The 17,640-nt window shown below is 39.9% G+C and overlaps 1 protein-coding gene across 2 annotated transcripts in view; it reads left to right on the top strand.

Annotated features, from left to right (window-relative positions):
- Positions 1-17,640, top strand: part of cacna1ha (calcium channel, voltage-dependent, T type, alpha 1H subunit a) — a 129,387-nt gene that overhangs the window by 73,264 nt on the left and 38,483 nt on the right. For both annotated transcript variants that reach the window (XM_085270753.1, XM_085270752.1), the window contains exons 6-12: positions 1,880-2,039; positions 5,438-5,738; positions 8,258-8,350; positions 9,150-9,388; positions 10,628-11,160; positions 13,856-14,022; positions 14,271-14,465. In XM_085270753.1, coding sequence (XP_085126879.1) covers positions 1,880-2,039; positions 5,438-5,738; positions 8,258-8,350; positions 9,150-9,388; positions 10,628-11,160; positions 13,856-14,022; positions 14,271-14,465 — 1,688 coding nt within the window. The remainder of the gene's footprint in view (positions 1-1,879; positions 2,040-5,437; positions 5,739-8,257; positions 8,351-9,149; positions 9,389-10,627; positions 11,161-13,855; positions 14,023-14,270; positions 14,466-17,640) is intronic.

Genomic DNA, 17,640 nt, shown 5'->3' with positions numbered 1-17,640 from the left:
ATCACTCATTTTCAGTCCAGTTCTTTTACCCAAACCTTTTTTACTGGGATGCGTTTTTTTTTTTTTTGTTAAGCCACTAAACACTGACCTATGAAAAATTCAAGTAAAAGTAGTATAAAAAAGACCCTTAACTGAAGGCATGAAACAGTAATGCATTGTAGCATAACTCAGCAAACCTAGCACATAACCAATTTTAAATTGTAGCCGTTTTGTTACTAGAACAAATAATTTGTTGCCATTTTATTTTTATTGCATTTATAAAAAATCCCAAAAGGTAAAACAGATTTGCAGGCATAAACTTATATTTTTGCACCAACAACATGATTCCCAAAGAGCTATTAGCTGAGCTGGAATAACTTAACATGGTGTGCAGTGAGTTCTTAATAAGTTTGACAAGTAGAGGACAAAAGAAGAAGTGGCAGGCTCAAAGAACTTATTTACAGCAAATGATCAGTATCTGAAATTTATGCCCTGAAAGCTGGACACGGATGCATCTGGCCTTTATCTGATCCATCTACTGTTCACTGAGGCCTCATCGGAAATGGTCTAAGTCTCAGGGAAGGGAAACAGGGAGAGAAGGTTGAGTTATGCAAAAGTACACAAGAACTGGACTGAAAATCAGTGGCAGCAGGTCTTATAGAGTAGCTACTTTCAGCTGCTCCCTAATTCACAAGGGGTTGCCACAGGAGGTGGCTCCACACATGTGATTTAGCACATTGTGTTGCCTAATGCCCTTCCTGACACATTCCCAAAGGGGTTTGTTTCTTCTCCCAGGAGGGATAAATGCACATTTGACAACAGTAAACACGAGGCAGCCAACATCCAAAGAAGAGCTTTGGATGTCATTCAAGAAGCCCGGAGAACTATTCCTGAAAACTACATATAGACATTACAAGAAAGTTTGCCTCAGACTGTTGGTAAAAATAAAGGTGGCCATATCAAATATACCAAATACCATTTTAAACCTGTCACTCAGAGAAATTAATTCAGTGACATTAAAATGAAAGGTAGAAGATTACTAAAGTGAGGCAACAGGGATTCAACAAGATGGATAACCTTAGCTGATGAATGACTACAATTAGCAATGTAATGACAGCTTTTATCTAAATGTGACTCATTCATATATGATTTTTTTTTATGTATATTTAATAATAAGAAGAGTAAAAGAAAGGATAGTCACATTTTACACATTTCAATAATAACTGCATTGACAATAAAATGTTTCTTTAGCTTCTGGCACAGATTTAATAGGAATACTATTATCTTAATTCTTAGGCCCATTCTGATAACTGTAAAACTGGCAAACAAGACATTTGTTTGTTTTCCACTGATGATGATAATGGCTACAGGTAGAGTTTTCTCACGCTGTTGCACAGCACAGACAGTTTGGTCTCAGGATGAAGATTTAAATTTAATTATCACTACAAAGGTAAAAACTGGCAACTCTGTGCCACAGAAAGAATAATAATATCATAGCACTGCACATGTGATCAATGTGACAAAGCTGTGATATATGGAGGAGGAGACAGGGGACATTGTGAGGACCTCGGGGACTGGATCCCTGATGCTGCTGACGCTAAGCACATCTGACATGGGAGATGGATGCTGAATGCACGTGGTTAGATAATAGTAGCCACAAGGAAGCTGCGAGTTCAAATCCCAGAGGATGAAACGATGTCAATCTGTCACTTTCAGTATTGTCATCTGTTGTAATTATAACGTGTGCGAGGATGAAGTTGTTGGCTCCAAAAACATAAGATTAATAGAGCTCGTCAAGGTAAAAGTAAAAGGCTAGCTCGGATGGGTTTTATATTATGTCTGTCATGAATGTCGGGTGCTATTAGTCACACATCTTTGTTGTTTGTATCCCACTGTGTAGGTATGAGGATCTTGGTGACACTGCTGTTAGACACTCTGCCGATGCTGGGAAATGTTCTGCTCCTCTGCTTCTTTGTCTTCTTCATCTTCGGCATTGTGGGAGTCCAGTTGTGGGAGGGACTGCTGCGCAATCGCTGCTTCCTGGGAGAGGACATCGAAACGTGAGGAATTCCGCCTTGTGATGTAGGATAGGAATCTCTTGATCTTTTATGTCAAAGCTGCATTTGATTTTTTTGAACGATACATTTTGGTGAAACTGGGATCCAATTTAAAATTATTTTCCTTGAAAACTGACAAAAAAGGGATGAGTGAACGAGAGCCTGACTGATCATACCAATACCAGTGTTTAGGGATGTAAAACTCAATATATCGAGCGATTTTTTTTTTTCAGGAACATGGAATATAAACAGATTTCCTGTATATTTGTCATTTGTAGTAATTTATTTGCTCGTTCATGGCCGTTAGGTTGTATTTGTGGCGCTGTGTTGTAGAGTGCCCTCTGGTGGACAACTATGTAATCCAACAGTCCAGATATGGTTGAAGGGTGTTTCTCCTCTCTATTCTGTACTTTTTTAATTGTCTTTTATCAGTCGTTATAAAAGTTGCTACCGATACATCAGCAAATACCTAATATCGATCACTAATATTAGCCCACTGATAAATCGGTCAGGCTCTAGAGTGAAAGGTACAATCTCGGTCTGTAAAGCTACAAATTGCTTGACAAATATGATATTTTAGCTTCCTCCCTTTTTAGTCCTGTCATAAATTCTGTTGTCATCTGGGGTGATAGTTAGCAGTAGTGAAAATGTAGAACTTCTAGCTTGTTAGAGTATGCACAATGCAGAGAAGTGGAGCAATGCTGTATCAATAAGAACAGGTCAATGTGCTGGTTTCTGTACTCTGAGACAAAGAAATAAAAATACCCCATCTTTGTAGATAATGTGGCTAAAAATATAGACATTCTAGAAACATGCTGTGTCCCTCAATAGAAAGAATTTAAATTAGCACCTATGATCATTGAAAATCATCTCCAAAAAGACCTAGAACTTATCAGCGCAAGAGAAAATTAATTCAGGAGACACTTTTAACTTTGTGGAGTGAAGTGATAAAGCTACTTTCGACTGCTCCCTTATTCACACGGGGTCGCGACAGCTGGTAGCGCTACATATTTGATTAAGCAGATTTTTACACTGGATAGACTTCCTGATGTAACATCCAATGGATCACTACCTCCTCCCGGGAGTGAACCAGGAATCTTTTGCTTGGTAGGCAAATGTTTAAACCACTGCACCATAAAATTCCTGAATATGTGTAAAAGTTTTCTTGCTCAGTCCAGATTGTAGGAAATGGCAGACCATAGGTACTGACCTGAAACCAAGAAAAGATACAGCTTCTGTCGATGTGAGACAGAAAACGAGTCAGCACTGACAGACCCACAGCCGAGAGAGAACACAGTGTTCGCTCTGTTACCAAAGACGGGAGAGGAAAACGCTGCATTTCCCTTCTATGCAGCTTGCATTGTGGGAATACTCGATGAACCTATTTTTTCACATTTAGCTTTTCTCGTCTTGTGATATAACAAGATCGGATACAAAAACAGCAGACAAGCTTACTCCCTCAAAATCAAGTACACACACACAAACAGCCAAAATCGAGCTCAGTCATCATTTTAGCCGTGGGGAGTGATTTTATGCAAGAGAAAAATAATAAAAGTTGCTTCAGTAGCCACATCCTCACAACGCCAAAAGAGGCATGAACTAATTGTGCTTTTGATGTAATGGCACAAATTGTCCCAGAGTTAATGTTTCTTTGAGTAGATAAGAAAGACGGATAGAAAACCACAGCTTAATACTTAATATAAAAGATGCTGTGATTCCTTTCAGAGAACAAATCTATCTGACTTCCAGGGTAAAATGAATCACTGCCCTCTGAAATAACACATGCACATGCACATACTCTTGCACTAAGCGTCTCCACAATTTCAATTGATTTTTTTCCTTTATTTCCTATTTTAGTGAGTGTTGCAGGCATTTCTTATCATATGCAGTGCCGTGGAGAAGTGTTTGCCCGCTTTCTGATGTCTTATTTTTCTTTCAATATTCTTTTGTGACCTCCTGGATGAGTTGCTGATGTGCTCTTGGAATCACTGTTCCATGTTTTCAAAATTTATGGCTAGTGGAGTCCCAAAGCCTTTAAAATGGCTTTTTAACCCTTTCCAGACTGACGGATGTCAGTAACTTTCTCGGCTGTTTCTTTAGATGGTGGTATGGTGTGTTTTGAGGTCTTTTAGTCTTCTTCATTTTGTCAGACAGGTTCTGTTTCAGTGGTTTCATAATTTATCAAATCTGGGAGTATCCATGAAGTTATTTTAAGGGAGGCCAATGACTTTTTCCTAAAGGGAAAGGTGGGTTATGATAGCTTTTTTCCCCTTAACAAATGCTCCTCATTTAAAAACTGCATTTTTTTATTTACTCAGGTTATGTTTGCCTAATTTAAAAATTATTTAGGTGATCTGAAGCATACAGATGTGACAAATATGCAAAAAAGTAAGAAATGGGTAAGGGGCAAACACTTTCTCATGACACTGAAGCTTTTGGCTTTTTTAAAGCCTTTGAAAAATAAGGAACATGATTTTTGCCTCGGCAGCATTAGGCAAACACACCACAACGGGAAAAAAAGATGACAGGAATTATGGGAATGGTGTGAAAATAAAGCAGTGCACGGTTGCTAAAGCCTTCCGTGTTAGTCGGGCATAAATATCCCTTCACGCAGTAACTGTTGTGGAGAGCTCTCCAATTTAAAGGGAGGAGTATAAATAAAATAGGTAATCTGTGGGATGCACTCAGCACTCTCTACCACGAATAGGAAACACCTGTCACCATGGATACCAATAAAAAAAATCTTGTCATAAAATAAGGGCCATGTTGTTTTTGTAAGTGAAGGATTCAAAGTGTAATGACAACTTGTGCGAATAAAAACATGAATATGGTATAATAACAGTTTTTCTATTTACTGTATCTTTCAAATGCTGAACACTAGAGCAGAAAGGCTGTTAAAGGGGTTGATCTTTTCTCCCCACATAGGTGGAGTGGATAGACAAATATTTTAGAGGCCATAGAGGGCGAGCCACCCAACCATCAATCTTTTTTTATCACTTATTCGGCTCTGACTGGAGCAGCTAGAGCTTTTTTAAAGATTATTTACAGGAAATACAAACTTCCTATATTATCTCTATAGATCCCCCAAAACAAGAGACGCAAACCAGAAATAACTGAGAAGCCTCATCGAAATCATCAGTCATTCGTGTTGAGGTTTTATAACACGACGTATTGGCTGCAGTCATGATTTGATTTTTAAGCCACTAAGCAATTATAAGACAGAGAGTTCATCAATCCTATTACCATATTGTTGAGATGATTTGCTGATTAGAGTGGAAATCTCTGACTGAGATGTTTTGGAAGAAGAGAACACTGACTGTAATTTGTGGGGTATTTATGTTTGCCCACATGCGTGTGCTCGCAGTGATATTTGTGTTATTCTTTTTCTTTTTTTAATCCAGAATGTACAACATGTCTTTAAATCCTTATTACATGTCTGAGGAAGGTGAAGACAGCCCGTTTATCTGCTCGGCTCCACGCGAAAACGGGATGCGGCGTTGCAAAGATGTGCCACCCTACTCTCAAGACGGGCTCGAATGCACATTGCCGGCTTCTGACCTGAGTTTTAGGAGTGTTGCCAGCGGTAACTTTTGTGTTAACTGGTATCAGTACTACAACGACTGCCGCCCAGGGGAGCTCAACCCTCACAGGGGAGCTGTCAACTTTGACAATATCGGCTATGCTTGGATAGCCATATTCCAGGTAAGCGGGGACAAATGCGCAGATTTGTTTGCAGAAGGTAAAACCCAGAAACCAGTATTTGCTGTTTGCCATAGTTTTGGAAGTTTTGGTTTTCAGTTTTGTTGTTTGTTAAATCACCAAAGACAATATTTGGACTGGGCATTTTATCCATATAGAGTAACCTCAAACTAGAAAATATCACATACTACCGAACACAGTAACTGTTTACTCTCACCTGACTGTCTCAGGGTTTCATTTCATCCCCTAACACTGACATAATATAAATGAAAATCTTCAGCTTAATGACATTTCTGTTAGGATGCCTGGGTCGTTGCCCCCGAGTTTTGAGTTTATTATATTATTAATCATTTCTAGTTTTTTGGTTTCTTTGTTAGAGTTCTGTCTTATGGTTTATGTCTCTGTGTTCTCTAGTTGCTCTGTCTCCCCTGTCAGCTGTATCCCCTTGTCAATTCCGTGTCTCTGTGTTATGTTTCCTGTTTTACTTTGAAAGTCCGTGTCTTACGTTAATGTGTCTGGTTTTGCTTCCTTTGTCTCGTTAGGCCTGAGTTGCCCCAGCTGTGTTTCACTCCTGTTTCCCTTTCCCTGATTGGTCCCTCTGTGTATTTAAGCCCTGTGTTTCTCTGTGTCCGTGTCATGATCTACTCTTATCCACCCTCATCTGTCTGTCTGTCTGTCTGTCTGTCTGTCTGTCTGTCTGTCTGTCTGTCTGTCTGTCTGTCTAAGCTTATTTTGTATTCTCAGTTTTGTTACCCTTTTGAGTTCAGCATTAAAGCTGTTTTTTGAGTTCACGTCTGTCTCCAGAGTCTGCACTTTGGGTCCTTTTCCTGCCTGCACGCAGGCGTTTCATAACAATTTCACACTAATACTGGCTTAAAATGAATCGTATAAATAAATGAAGGCTGATGTTACTCTATCTTCTTAACCCACAAATCAGAGATGTCTAATTTGCATCATAAAAAAAGAGCGTAGGTGTGGCTTTTTCAGCCATTGGTTAGTGAAGCCATTAAAGAGTATTCAGGTTTGAGGCACTTCCCCATTGTCTTTCCTTTTCAGACCCCGACCATAGGCAGTGCATGCGATATAATAGTGTTTGTCCAGGATCAACACTGAAAATGACGACTCATGTTGTTGCAATGTCTTAGTTTATGGAATATGGCAGAAAAAGAAAACATTGCCTTTGCTTATTAAATATCTCTTCTTGAACAAATTTAAGCAGTTCAAATTTTTACTCATTTATATAATATAATAAATAATTGTTAAGTTCTGTTACCTGTTAGCTTAGGTTACCAAGCTAACTTAGGCTACTAAGCTAACATATAAGCGGTTTGACAGCCAGTGGGTTTTTTTGCAACCAAGATGACGATGGATTTCTGAAACCAAAAGGTGACATCACTGTCTTCACTGCTATTTACTACTTTAAGAGTAAATCAGGCTTATTCTGTGTCTCCTTGATCTGGAATAGAGTTTAAATAGAGTGAAGTGGCATTGAGAAACCAGGTAATTGTATTTTTGCAAGCTTGGCCTGGAAGCCACTGGATAATCTGTTTACTTCTGTGTTCTCTCTCAGCTACACGGTGTCATAATATCGCTCCTTCACATATATACTACAGTTGCCTTTCGCAAAATGGCTTAACACAGCCCAAGATTTGTATTTCGATTTGTCCACGTCCATAATGAATTGGGAATCCTGTGGTGAATTAATCAGGAACTGATTACAAAATATGTGCCTTTAGAGCTGACATTTAAATTCTTGGTTAGTTAAGTGAATGAGGTAATCAGGTGGTAAATGTACAGTTTACAAGACCTGCATAGATGTTCTTGGCTAAATGTTTTGTACCTATGTATGGTTTGTTTAGCATACGTTTACTGTTGACACATATGAACTCCTTGGTTGATCTTCTGCATTAGAGAGCAGAGTAGTCTCCTCTGGGTGCTTGTGTGTGCATGTCTCCCTGTTTGTGTGTAGGTGGATTTTACGCATGTGTGGTGTCTATTTTTGGTATGCTTGTTCACAATTTTCCATTCACACAGAGGTATGTGCTGGCATCTGAGCCTAATGTACATACATTCCTGCTAATCTGCATGCTCCGTCAGTTTTTGCAGTGGTGTTTCAGGCTCCGCTGAGGTGTAAATGTTGAGGTGTGATTGTATTATCAGCTTGGCTGAACTTAGCCACCGTTTTCAAGTCTCAGAATCTCAAATGCTCATTAGCATAGTGGCTACATGAGAGAATTGTTTGATTTTTTTTGCACTAGCACTCACACACAAACACACACATCCTTTATAACATGTTTTAGGGACACTGCAGACTTTCTTCAGAAGAATAGCCATTAAAAACATAACTGGAAATCTGATTGCTGTATACTGGAGTACGTATGTGTCTCTGGGTATTGGTGTACATGTGTGGGTGTCTATGCCATTTTTGAAGAAAAAGTAATGGGCAGAGCTATATAGGAATGTTTGCTTTTTATTGAAACTAAAAGGCTCCCACTCTCTGTCTTTTTGTCCTCTATCACCAGGTCATCACACTGGAAGGCTGGGTAGACATCATGTACTATGTCATGGATGCTCACTCCTTCTATAATTTTATATATTTTATACTGCTCATTATTGTAAGTACCTCATTATTTTTTTGTTTAACTTCTCTTTATATTCTCTTGTTTTGCTAGAGCCTTGAAGCAACGACAAAACGTGATTGGGTCCAAAATATCTTGTTTTAAAGGACCATTATTTTTCATTTTTGCAAAGGACTAATTCAGATAAATGTGAACGCCTGCAGCTTTCTAAGCCTGATCGACTTTTTGTTGAGGAGACAGCTGTCTATAGACAATTTTCCCTGGTTTGGGATTTTTAATTGACCTAGTCAACTAAAAACAGACACTGGATTTAGTTTTCAGACTGACTGCACTTAAGTACTTTCAATACAAAATGAGGAATTAATAACCAGGTGGAGAAAGTGCTCATCTAATTTGCAATTCATCTTTTAGTACCACACGCTAATGACATATTTAGCATACATTTCATTATTGAGTTGACATTTCAAAGTTATAGTAAGGACAAAGCCAACTCATTGGAGGATCATTTAAATTTAATTATTTCTAAGTAACTAAAAAACTTTTCAGTTTTATGTTTACAGTGTTTGACCAAGCAGGTAGCATCTCAAATAATGAATAAGCTCTAATAATGCTCCTTATATTTTTACACCGTAAGGAGGCATAAAGTCAACAGTGAGTCAAATATTTATAAAGTAAACACTGTCTTGATTCTTTATACAGAATTAAAGGTGAAATACTTTTATGACCCTAAATCAACACTTTTATGGAGCAGGCTTTGACTCAGTTAAACACACTGTATCATTTTAGGTGTTGTTGTTGTGGTTTGCACTTTCTTTACCTTTCCCTTTTCAAACAGGTGGGCTCTTTCTTCATGATCAACTTGTGCCTCGTGGTCATTGCCACCCAATTCTCCGAGACAAAGCAAAGGGAGAATGCACTGATGCGGGAGCAGCGTGCTCGTTACATGTCAAACGACTCCACACTTGCCAGTTACAGCGAGCCGGGCTCGTGCTATGAAGAGATGCTACGCTACATTAGCCATCTTTACCGCAAGTTTACACGCAGGCTCCAGAGGATATACTCTGGCTGGCACAGGTACGTTACAGGTTGTTTTTTTTTGTTTTTTGTTTTTAATTCTGTAGAATATGTCTAGAAATGTCTAATGACGTAGCAATAAATGTGTTGTGTGGTGATGTTAGCAAAAAAACAGCAACTTGGACTTTGTTACTTAGGGTGGAGATGATAGCTCAAAAATGTATTGGTAAATGTAATGGACAATTTGTTCTAAAGCCCTCAACATCAACCTTAAAAATGCCAAGTAACTTTGGTAAGATGAAAAGAATCTCTAATCCAACACAATGCAAAAAAAAGAGAAACCATCACATGGTGCTTTTTTAGGTTAAGTTGCACTATTAGCACCCCAGACTGGTCTGAGACCTCATGGCAACCTATGGAAAAATGAGGTTCCTGCGGTCGCCCGTAGTTCGCACGGAAGACTGACTTGTCTGTAAGCACTCAATACCTACTATCTGAGCTGTGGTAAAAGTGCACTGCAACCCAGCTTTCACTTTCATGAAAAGTCTCCATTTCTGAATTGTGTAACACTTTTATCCATTTCACTACTACTACTGCACAATGCTGGATATCTCCTTGCAACCAAAACAGTAACAAGGAATCTTTTGGTGGATCACCATATAACTCTTGAGACCAGTTCCACATAACAACTCCCAGTGACCTCCAGCAACCATTTGCCAAATGTTTAGGGAGTACCTATTTTATCCACCCTATGTTGGCCAGTTGGTCACTCAGTGGCATCTAGGCCCATGTGACTGAGGCTTTTGCACTTGATTTCTCACCTACTGCTACTAACCACTTGCCAAATGGTCATGAAATTCATTGTTCCCTAACGACTTGCCAGGCTATGTGACAGGCTCACCTAATATGGCTCTATTAGTACACACTTTTAATTTTCGTTATCTAGTTAATTGCTTTCAGAAGTTGAGATCAGTAAATTAGCAAAAAACACGATAAGATCTTCACTCAACAACTCTCCCCTGGCAATAAATAAATAAATAATTAAAACAACCAGTGTTATTTTTCCACTACCCAATATATTAATTCTCTACATCCCTTTTATGTTTTGTTGTTAATTTGCAATCATTTTGCGGGATTTGCCAACCGTGCACCTCACAGAATTACATTGTGCCTGCCAGAAATATATTAGAAATGCATTCTGATGCAAACACAAATAAACAAAAATCTATCTTGAATAAATATTACTATTTATTACTAGCCACCCTTAATTATTATTCATGTCTCTTTTTTTCTGAACAGTAAACGTCGTAAAAAGGTGAATCCTAATGGCAGCAGTGGAGGCAGTAATGGTGGAGGTAATGGGCATGGCCACGGTTCCAGCAGGGGCTGCGGAGGGACAGGCCCAGGTAACGCATTGTGGTTGAGGCCAATCCATAACCTTTTACAACACCATCAGCATCAGCACTGTCGTCTCAGCAATGGCGGGCAGCACACCGTCAGCGTGGCAACCACAGAGCACGTGGACAGAGAAGGACACATCAAAGTCGGGGAGGAACTGGAGATGAAGTCGCTTACCGTTCGGAGGGGAAGTGCAAATGGAAACAACGATAACTCGACCACTGTCACCCAGCGCGTGGGCTCATTACTCGGGCGACTGAACGGGGGGATGAACTATCCCACCATTCTGCCGTCTTTTGTGTGCAGCTATAGCAGCAAGACGCCACCCCCTCACTCAAAGCAGTGCGGTTCTTGTCTGGAGCATCCGCCGAACCACCCGGCTTCTGAGCACGCCGAGACACTGACCAAGCTTTACCAGCTCATGGGACAGCACAGTAAGAAAACAATCACTGCACACAGACACATGGGTGGATCTCAAAATTGTAGAATCCAGAAAAATATGGATGTTGAATCTGCGTCTATGGGAATACCACACTTTACTGCTCACCATTGTTTTTCTGGTCAGAAAGATCAGAGGTGAGTCAGCTAAAGGAAGCTGCCACTTTCAGAGTGTTTAAACCACAACCAAATATCTTACAAAGATAAAAGGTGAAAAAATAAAGCTTTTCTTTCGCTATTTGTCTTCCACCGTCCTTTAAGTCTCCTTCACATTCTCTTTGCGACGCTTTAGAATTCCCTCGGGCTCCATTATAGTTTTGTCATCACACTCACTTTCATTCAGTGCTCTTTCTTTTACCCTGCGTCCTCATCCCAAGCTTGACCTGAAATAGCCCGTGGCTGCTTCTGCGGTGTGTGTGTGCATGAGTCTCAAGAAGCACTTAGAGCCCTGACAGGAAATCCATGTCTCAAGTGTTAAAGTCATCAGCGCAGAGAAGTGGATAAAGGGGCAGGACTGACTGAATCAACACAGTGTGTGGGGGGAACAGTTAAAGGAGGAAAAGTATGGAGTATTAAGGAATGTAAACAGGAATGCAGGTGTGTTATGGTATTCTGAAAACAAGTGGCTGAGGAAGGAAGAAAATATGGAGTTTATTAATGTATTCATAAAGTATGAAAGATTTAAGGCCCGCATTGAGAAGCTGAAAGAAGGCCGCCAAGAGAAAAATAAATTAGAGCAATAAAAAGAAAGAGAAGAGAGCTGGGGGAGGACACATAAAGGAGGGCTGGATTCGGGGATACCGAGAAAATAACAGAGAGCAGAAAGACAGGAGCTGCGCAGAAATGGTATGAAAGACATTTCTGTTGTGTCATTAAAGGGTGAGACTAACAGTAAGCACGAGAAACTGATGTTAAGCAGCCTGAATCCTTTTGGAGAGTGAGTGCAATGCTTAAAAAAATATCACCCTAAATTGTACTCTGTAGTAAAGATCACATATTTACTCATTTGAAGGGGGATGTGTTCTGTTTGCTTTCAGCACTGTTAGGTAACTCACTATCTGCTAAACCTTATAAGGTATGGCTTTAGAGTGTGAATCATGTTTTTGGTTCCTCTTCACTTTTGGAGGACCATGTTCTTGGGAATATTTTCAGCTCTGTAGCCCTCTGATTTCACTGTAATTGTAGCCTTATTGAATAACCTTATACGATGGGATCAGTTTAAACAAAATTTTCCCCGGACAAGGGTTTTGTACCCTGATTGAATTTGCGAAGGTAATTTGTGAGTATGTCAAAAACTGGAGAAGTGTTTAAGATTATAAATGACAATAAAATACAATGAGAGCACACACAAACCTTTTTTAATAGCTCGGGGTATAGACAGTGTTGTAAACAACTTTATGTGCTGTTAAAGCTGCTTTTGAAGAGCTGACGTTTTCAGAAGTCAAGCTTTGCCTGTGTTAGTTTTCAGCTGTGCTTTGCTCTGCAGTTCCTCTGTACTGATTTTAAAAGGCTCCAGTCAGAGAACAGAAGGTGAGACGAGGCAGCCGAGATCTCAAACTGTGGGCGAGCTTGCAGTACTCACTGCGGAAACTTAATGTGTGCTGGCCGCGTGCTGAAAAGGACGGCCCTTCAGCACAAAATGCAAAATTTCACTTATGTTAATGTCTTCGAGCTGGGTCGTTATACCACAAGGTTTGTCTCTTTGTCTCTTTATGTTGTCCTTATAAAAAAGTCGACCACATAAACATGTAGAAGCACTCATTTTTACTCCCCTCCAACTGTTCCACTTTTACAACAGTAAGCTTAACAAGCACCAGCAAGTGCTTTGCAGTAAAGGACTCGCCAATGATTCCCGGTGCTTTATACTACATAGAGTTGGTCCTACTTTGCTAATGGGGACTTCAGATCTTTTATCTTTTCTATTATTTATAGTTTTGATAAAGAATACACTTGGATCAAACGTAAATCAAAGCTAATGTCGAAATATATGATGTGCTTTAGTAGTAAAGATGCAAATTAGAGCCTAACTTTCATTGATTTCTTAAGTTGTCTAATAATATCACCATACCTACTTACAGATGATCCCTGCTTCAAATATGTAATTTTAAGAAAGTTTATTTTTATATTTACATTTAAAAACTTGATTTATTTACATTGATTTACTTGATTTACAGCAGGATATAGAATATATAATGTTAGAGTCGGACCGAAATAGGACTGATGCTGATACTTGGTGGTATTAAAAAGCTGATATATTGGCCAATATTTTCTTTTCTTTCAGACACACAAATATAAAAAGATTTCATTAAAAAATGTGTGTTGTTCTTATTTACGCACGTACACTCGATAAGACTAAACTTGGATTAGCTGTTTGTTTGCGGTGTTCAAAACATGTTGTAAACTGGGGAGCTGAGCGCCCTCTGGTGGACAGACTGTACAATGGCAGCATTCATATCGTGCTTGAAGGGTGTTTCTCTTGTGGCCTTTTTTTTTAACTTTAAAAATGTTCAATTAATTGCTGTTATAAATATCAATACCAATATACTGGGAAGTCGATATTAATTTAATATAATTTGTAAAAAAAAAAATTACCAAACCAAAACATGTTTGCTCATTAAAGATAAACACATAGGACAGTTATAGAAACTCCTTCAGCAATGTCTGACCATCATCACCCGTTCTTCCTTTCAGGTCGCCAGCGGCTGCTCTACCAGCTGGCGGGTATGGTGCCCAGCCCTCTTCTCTTGGAGCTACTTAGCTGCCCTTTGTGTGCCAGCAGCCTGGAGACCTTGGAGCTGGAACTGGGAGACCTAGAGGGAGGCAAGGGAGAGGCAGATGGACTACACGACTTCCCTCAGGTCAGAATGGATGGTTGTGGACTAATGATGATTTTAAACCTTGATGATTAATTCACAAGTGTTGATTAGACATATAATGATGATGAGCATGGTATATAAATAAATAAATACAATCTTTTAGTCTTCAAACCTAACACAGTGTTGTATTTGTGGATTATTTTGCATAGCGCCTAAAACTACAGTAATTAAAAAGCACAAGACGTCCTTGTTGGTGTTTTGACTTATTGTATCCAAAATCTTGTATCCAGGGGGCCGATGTGAGAGGAGTGAGGGGTCGGAGCAGACGCCGTGGGGTTGTTGAATACGAAAATGGAGTGGTTCGTGCCTGGAGGGACCTCAGGGAAAAACTAAAGAGGATTGTGGAAAGTAAATACTTCAACCGCGGGATCATGATCGCTATTCTTGTGAATACTCTCAGCATGGGAATAGAGTACCACGAGCAGGTAAGACACAGGGGATAGGGTGTCGGGCGGATTTTGCTTTTCTGGGAATATGACACAAATCAGTGGTTTAAAGCTAAGAGGACTACTGGTGACAGGAGTTTAGTGAAAACGGGTAGCAAGTGTGTTTAAACAAATGCCTTTTTATGGCTCGTTCAGTCTGGGAGTCTGAATGAGAGGAAACGAGAGTTAGAGATGGAGGCAGAGTGAAGAGGGCTGAGGGGCTGAAGGAAATAAAGGGAAGGAGGGGGGTGGAAGGAGTAGCACCCACTCGTTTCCTCTTTCTCACACATAAATTACACGTCCAGGCACTGTCACACACTCCAGACTCACAGTTTCGACTTTATCCTATGTGGCCAACATCTGGAAAGTTTTACATTAAATAATACCATTGCTCTTTCCCTTCTCCGGTGTCACACGGACACATTTATGTAATGATATTTCACATTTACACATAGGAGCTGTTTCACTTCCCAGCAGGTCTGGAAATGGCTACAAATTCAAAGAAGAGATTCTGGTGCATGAACAAAGACCATTCCCTTCTTTCCTCTCTCTCTGTGTCTCCATGTCTCCCTCTCCAGGGGGATGTGTGTGCGTGTGTGCGCACATGTGAGTGTGTTTCTATCTTAGTGGCATAAACATAAGGAGCGACTAGAAGAACCATGGCCTTTTTAGGGCAATGACACACACATACACACACTCAAGCACACACATACACATGAAGCGAAGTGTTAAATACGAGTTCCTCCTCCCTTCAGTAGTCATCATCCCACATATGTTACACCTCGCCAACTTTTTGAGACTATGAGTGTAGCTGCGTGCGCGCGGAGAGGTGTATAAATGTGGGAGGCATAGTGCAGACTTTGTATGTGTGTAGAGACACAAAGAGAGAGGAAAAGAGAACAAGGGAGGCGATCAATGCTTGTTTTGGCTGCATTTAGATTTCATTTTAGAAATAGGCCGAACGTAAAATCGAGGTGTAAACTGACGTGCGCATAGTTTTCACACATGGAGCGTGGCACCCATCAGATGAGGTGCTGAGCTGATCTTTAACCTCACAAATTTCATTACAAATTAAATTACAAATTAGCGGGCCTTGATTGCAACATAAAAACTGTGTCTCTTGTTACTTAATCAAAGGTGGTTTGACAACAACAAATGCAATTTGTGCAATTTTAAACGTACCTTCTTAATTCTCATAAGAAATAACAGGTTTCTGGTTACTTTGGTTCACATGTGAAAGATTTTTTTATGTGCATAACGTTCATGTATGTTACAGTTGTATTAATCCTGTCCCTGATTAACATTCACGGGTTCACCATGTAAAATTAAATACATAATAGATGTTAAGGTACACTGCGTAACTGAGTCCACATGATTAGGCTTAGATTTTTACAGGGCTGGTATTACGATAATCAATGTTTTTTTCTGTACACTGCTTTGTACGGTGTGAGGTATGCAAGTCTCTGTTTTGCTTTTTGTCCTCTTGTTCCTAAGGGCAAGGTCATATGCAGAGCTGTGTTCAAAATTCTACACTCGAAATGCCTCCTTGTGGGTACTGAGAGTATTTCATTTTGATTGACCACCGCGTTGGTCAAATGTAAGGGTGGAAGTAGAAAACGGCATCTAAAGCAATAGTCCAGAGTGCTCGATGGGGACCATAAAACAAATTGATATACGCTTAAGAGCTTGTTATAATTGTTAAACCTCTCAGTTTCAAATGATCGCAGCAATACAGAGTCGATTGTTTCATGAGGCTGACGACTCAAAGGCACCTTCACTGTCGTTATTAATATGAAGAAAAGTGCTTTTTTCAGCTTTTCCAGTCCAGTTTTGTTTTTCATTTGCCCAACAACTTAAAAATGCTTTTCTTTGAAGGTGAAAGGAGTAGCATATGTAGCTTTTGCTGTGGCGTGAACTCAAACCCAGGCCCTGTTGTGTAGCCTTGGGCGTGCAGGGATCCCACTCAACCAGGTTAGCTGTAGCGGCACCCACAGCTCTATACCCTGGAGTTGTTTTCATTTATTTTATTCTACCATGTCAAACATAGTGTGCTGTCCTTTTTCAACATGCTGTTAAGTGGTACACAGACTGAATAAGAATCATCTGCAAAATTCTTTTTCACTTCTCCAGTGTAAAGACGGAGGGCCACTGAGGTACTGAAAATGCCATTAAGTCCAGTGTTAAACAATAATACATGTGTCTAGTACTATATTTGCCCAAGACAAACGCTTCCTGACAGCTCTTTTGAAGTTTTATTGAATTTATTTTAGGCTTTTCGTGGGATGTTTTGTCTTTGAAAAAAAACAACAACTTGTATTCTTTCTCTCACCACACAAGACACCAGCAGTTATATTTGAGTCCCTTGACATTACTACTGTGCCTCCCTCCCTCCCCCCCATGCTGGTGTTGTTTTTAAACTCCCTGAAAGTCCGCGTTAACTCACAAGCTCATCAGCAAAAATGCTGTATAATTTGTTAATTTGTTACACAACCCTGTTCTTACTCCACATTACTAAACGCAATTCATATTGATAATGGGCTTACAATTATAACAGCTTTAGCAGCAAGCATTTAAACTACTGTCAATCTAGCACTGTATAACACAAGTACTATCAGTGGGTACGCATGATATTGACAGAGATGTACCATACATACATTTTTCGGCAGTTGTTAAGGTCAGCAAAGAAGTACACTATGTTGCCAAAAGTATTCACTCACCCATCCACATCAACAAATTCAGGTGTACCAATCACTTGCTACATACCGCTAAACTTCATGTGGCGTTCAGATGAGCTCAAGAACAGTGTGTCAAGAGCTTTATGGGATGGGTTTACATGGCTGAGCAGCTGCATCCAAGTCTTACATCACCAAACACAATGCAAAGCGTTGGAAGCACGCCGCCAGTGGACTCTAGAGAAGTGGAGATGTGCTCCTTAATTGATGAATCACACTTCTCCATCTGGCAATCTGACAGACGAGTCGGGGTTTGACAGTTGCCAGGGTAACGGTACATGTCTGACTGCATTGTGCCAAGTGTAAAGTTGTGTGGGGTTGTTTGCCAGTAGTTGGGCTCAGCCCCTTAGATCCAGTGAAAGAAACTCTAAATTCTTCAGCATACCAAGAACTTTTTGGACAATTTCATGCTCCCAACTTCTTGTGAACAGCAGTGCAGAAAC

This window comes from Mchenga conophoros, linkage group LG4, assembly GCF_057382185.1.
Source record: "Mchenga conophoros isolate Kocher_MC1m ecotype Shallow Benthic linkage group LG4, M_conophoros_male_GT1.1, whole genome shotgun sequence".
In the NCBI taxonomy this organism is placed as follows: Eukaryota; Metazoa; Chordata; class Actinopteri; order Cichliformes; family Cichlidae; genus Mchenga; species Mchenga conophoros.
The sequence above is the reverse complement of the archived record's forward strand: the minus strand, read 5'-3'. Positions and strand labels throughout refer to the sequence as shown.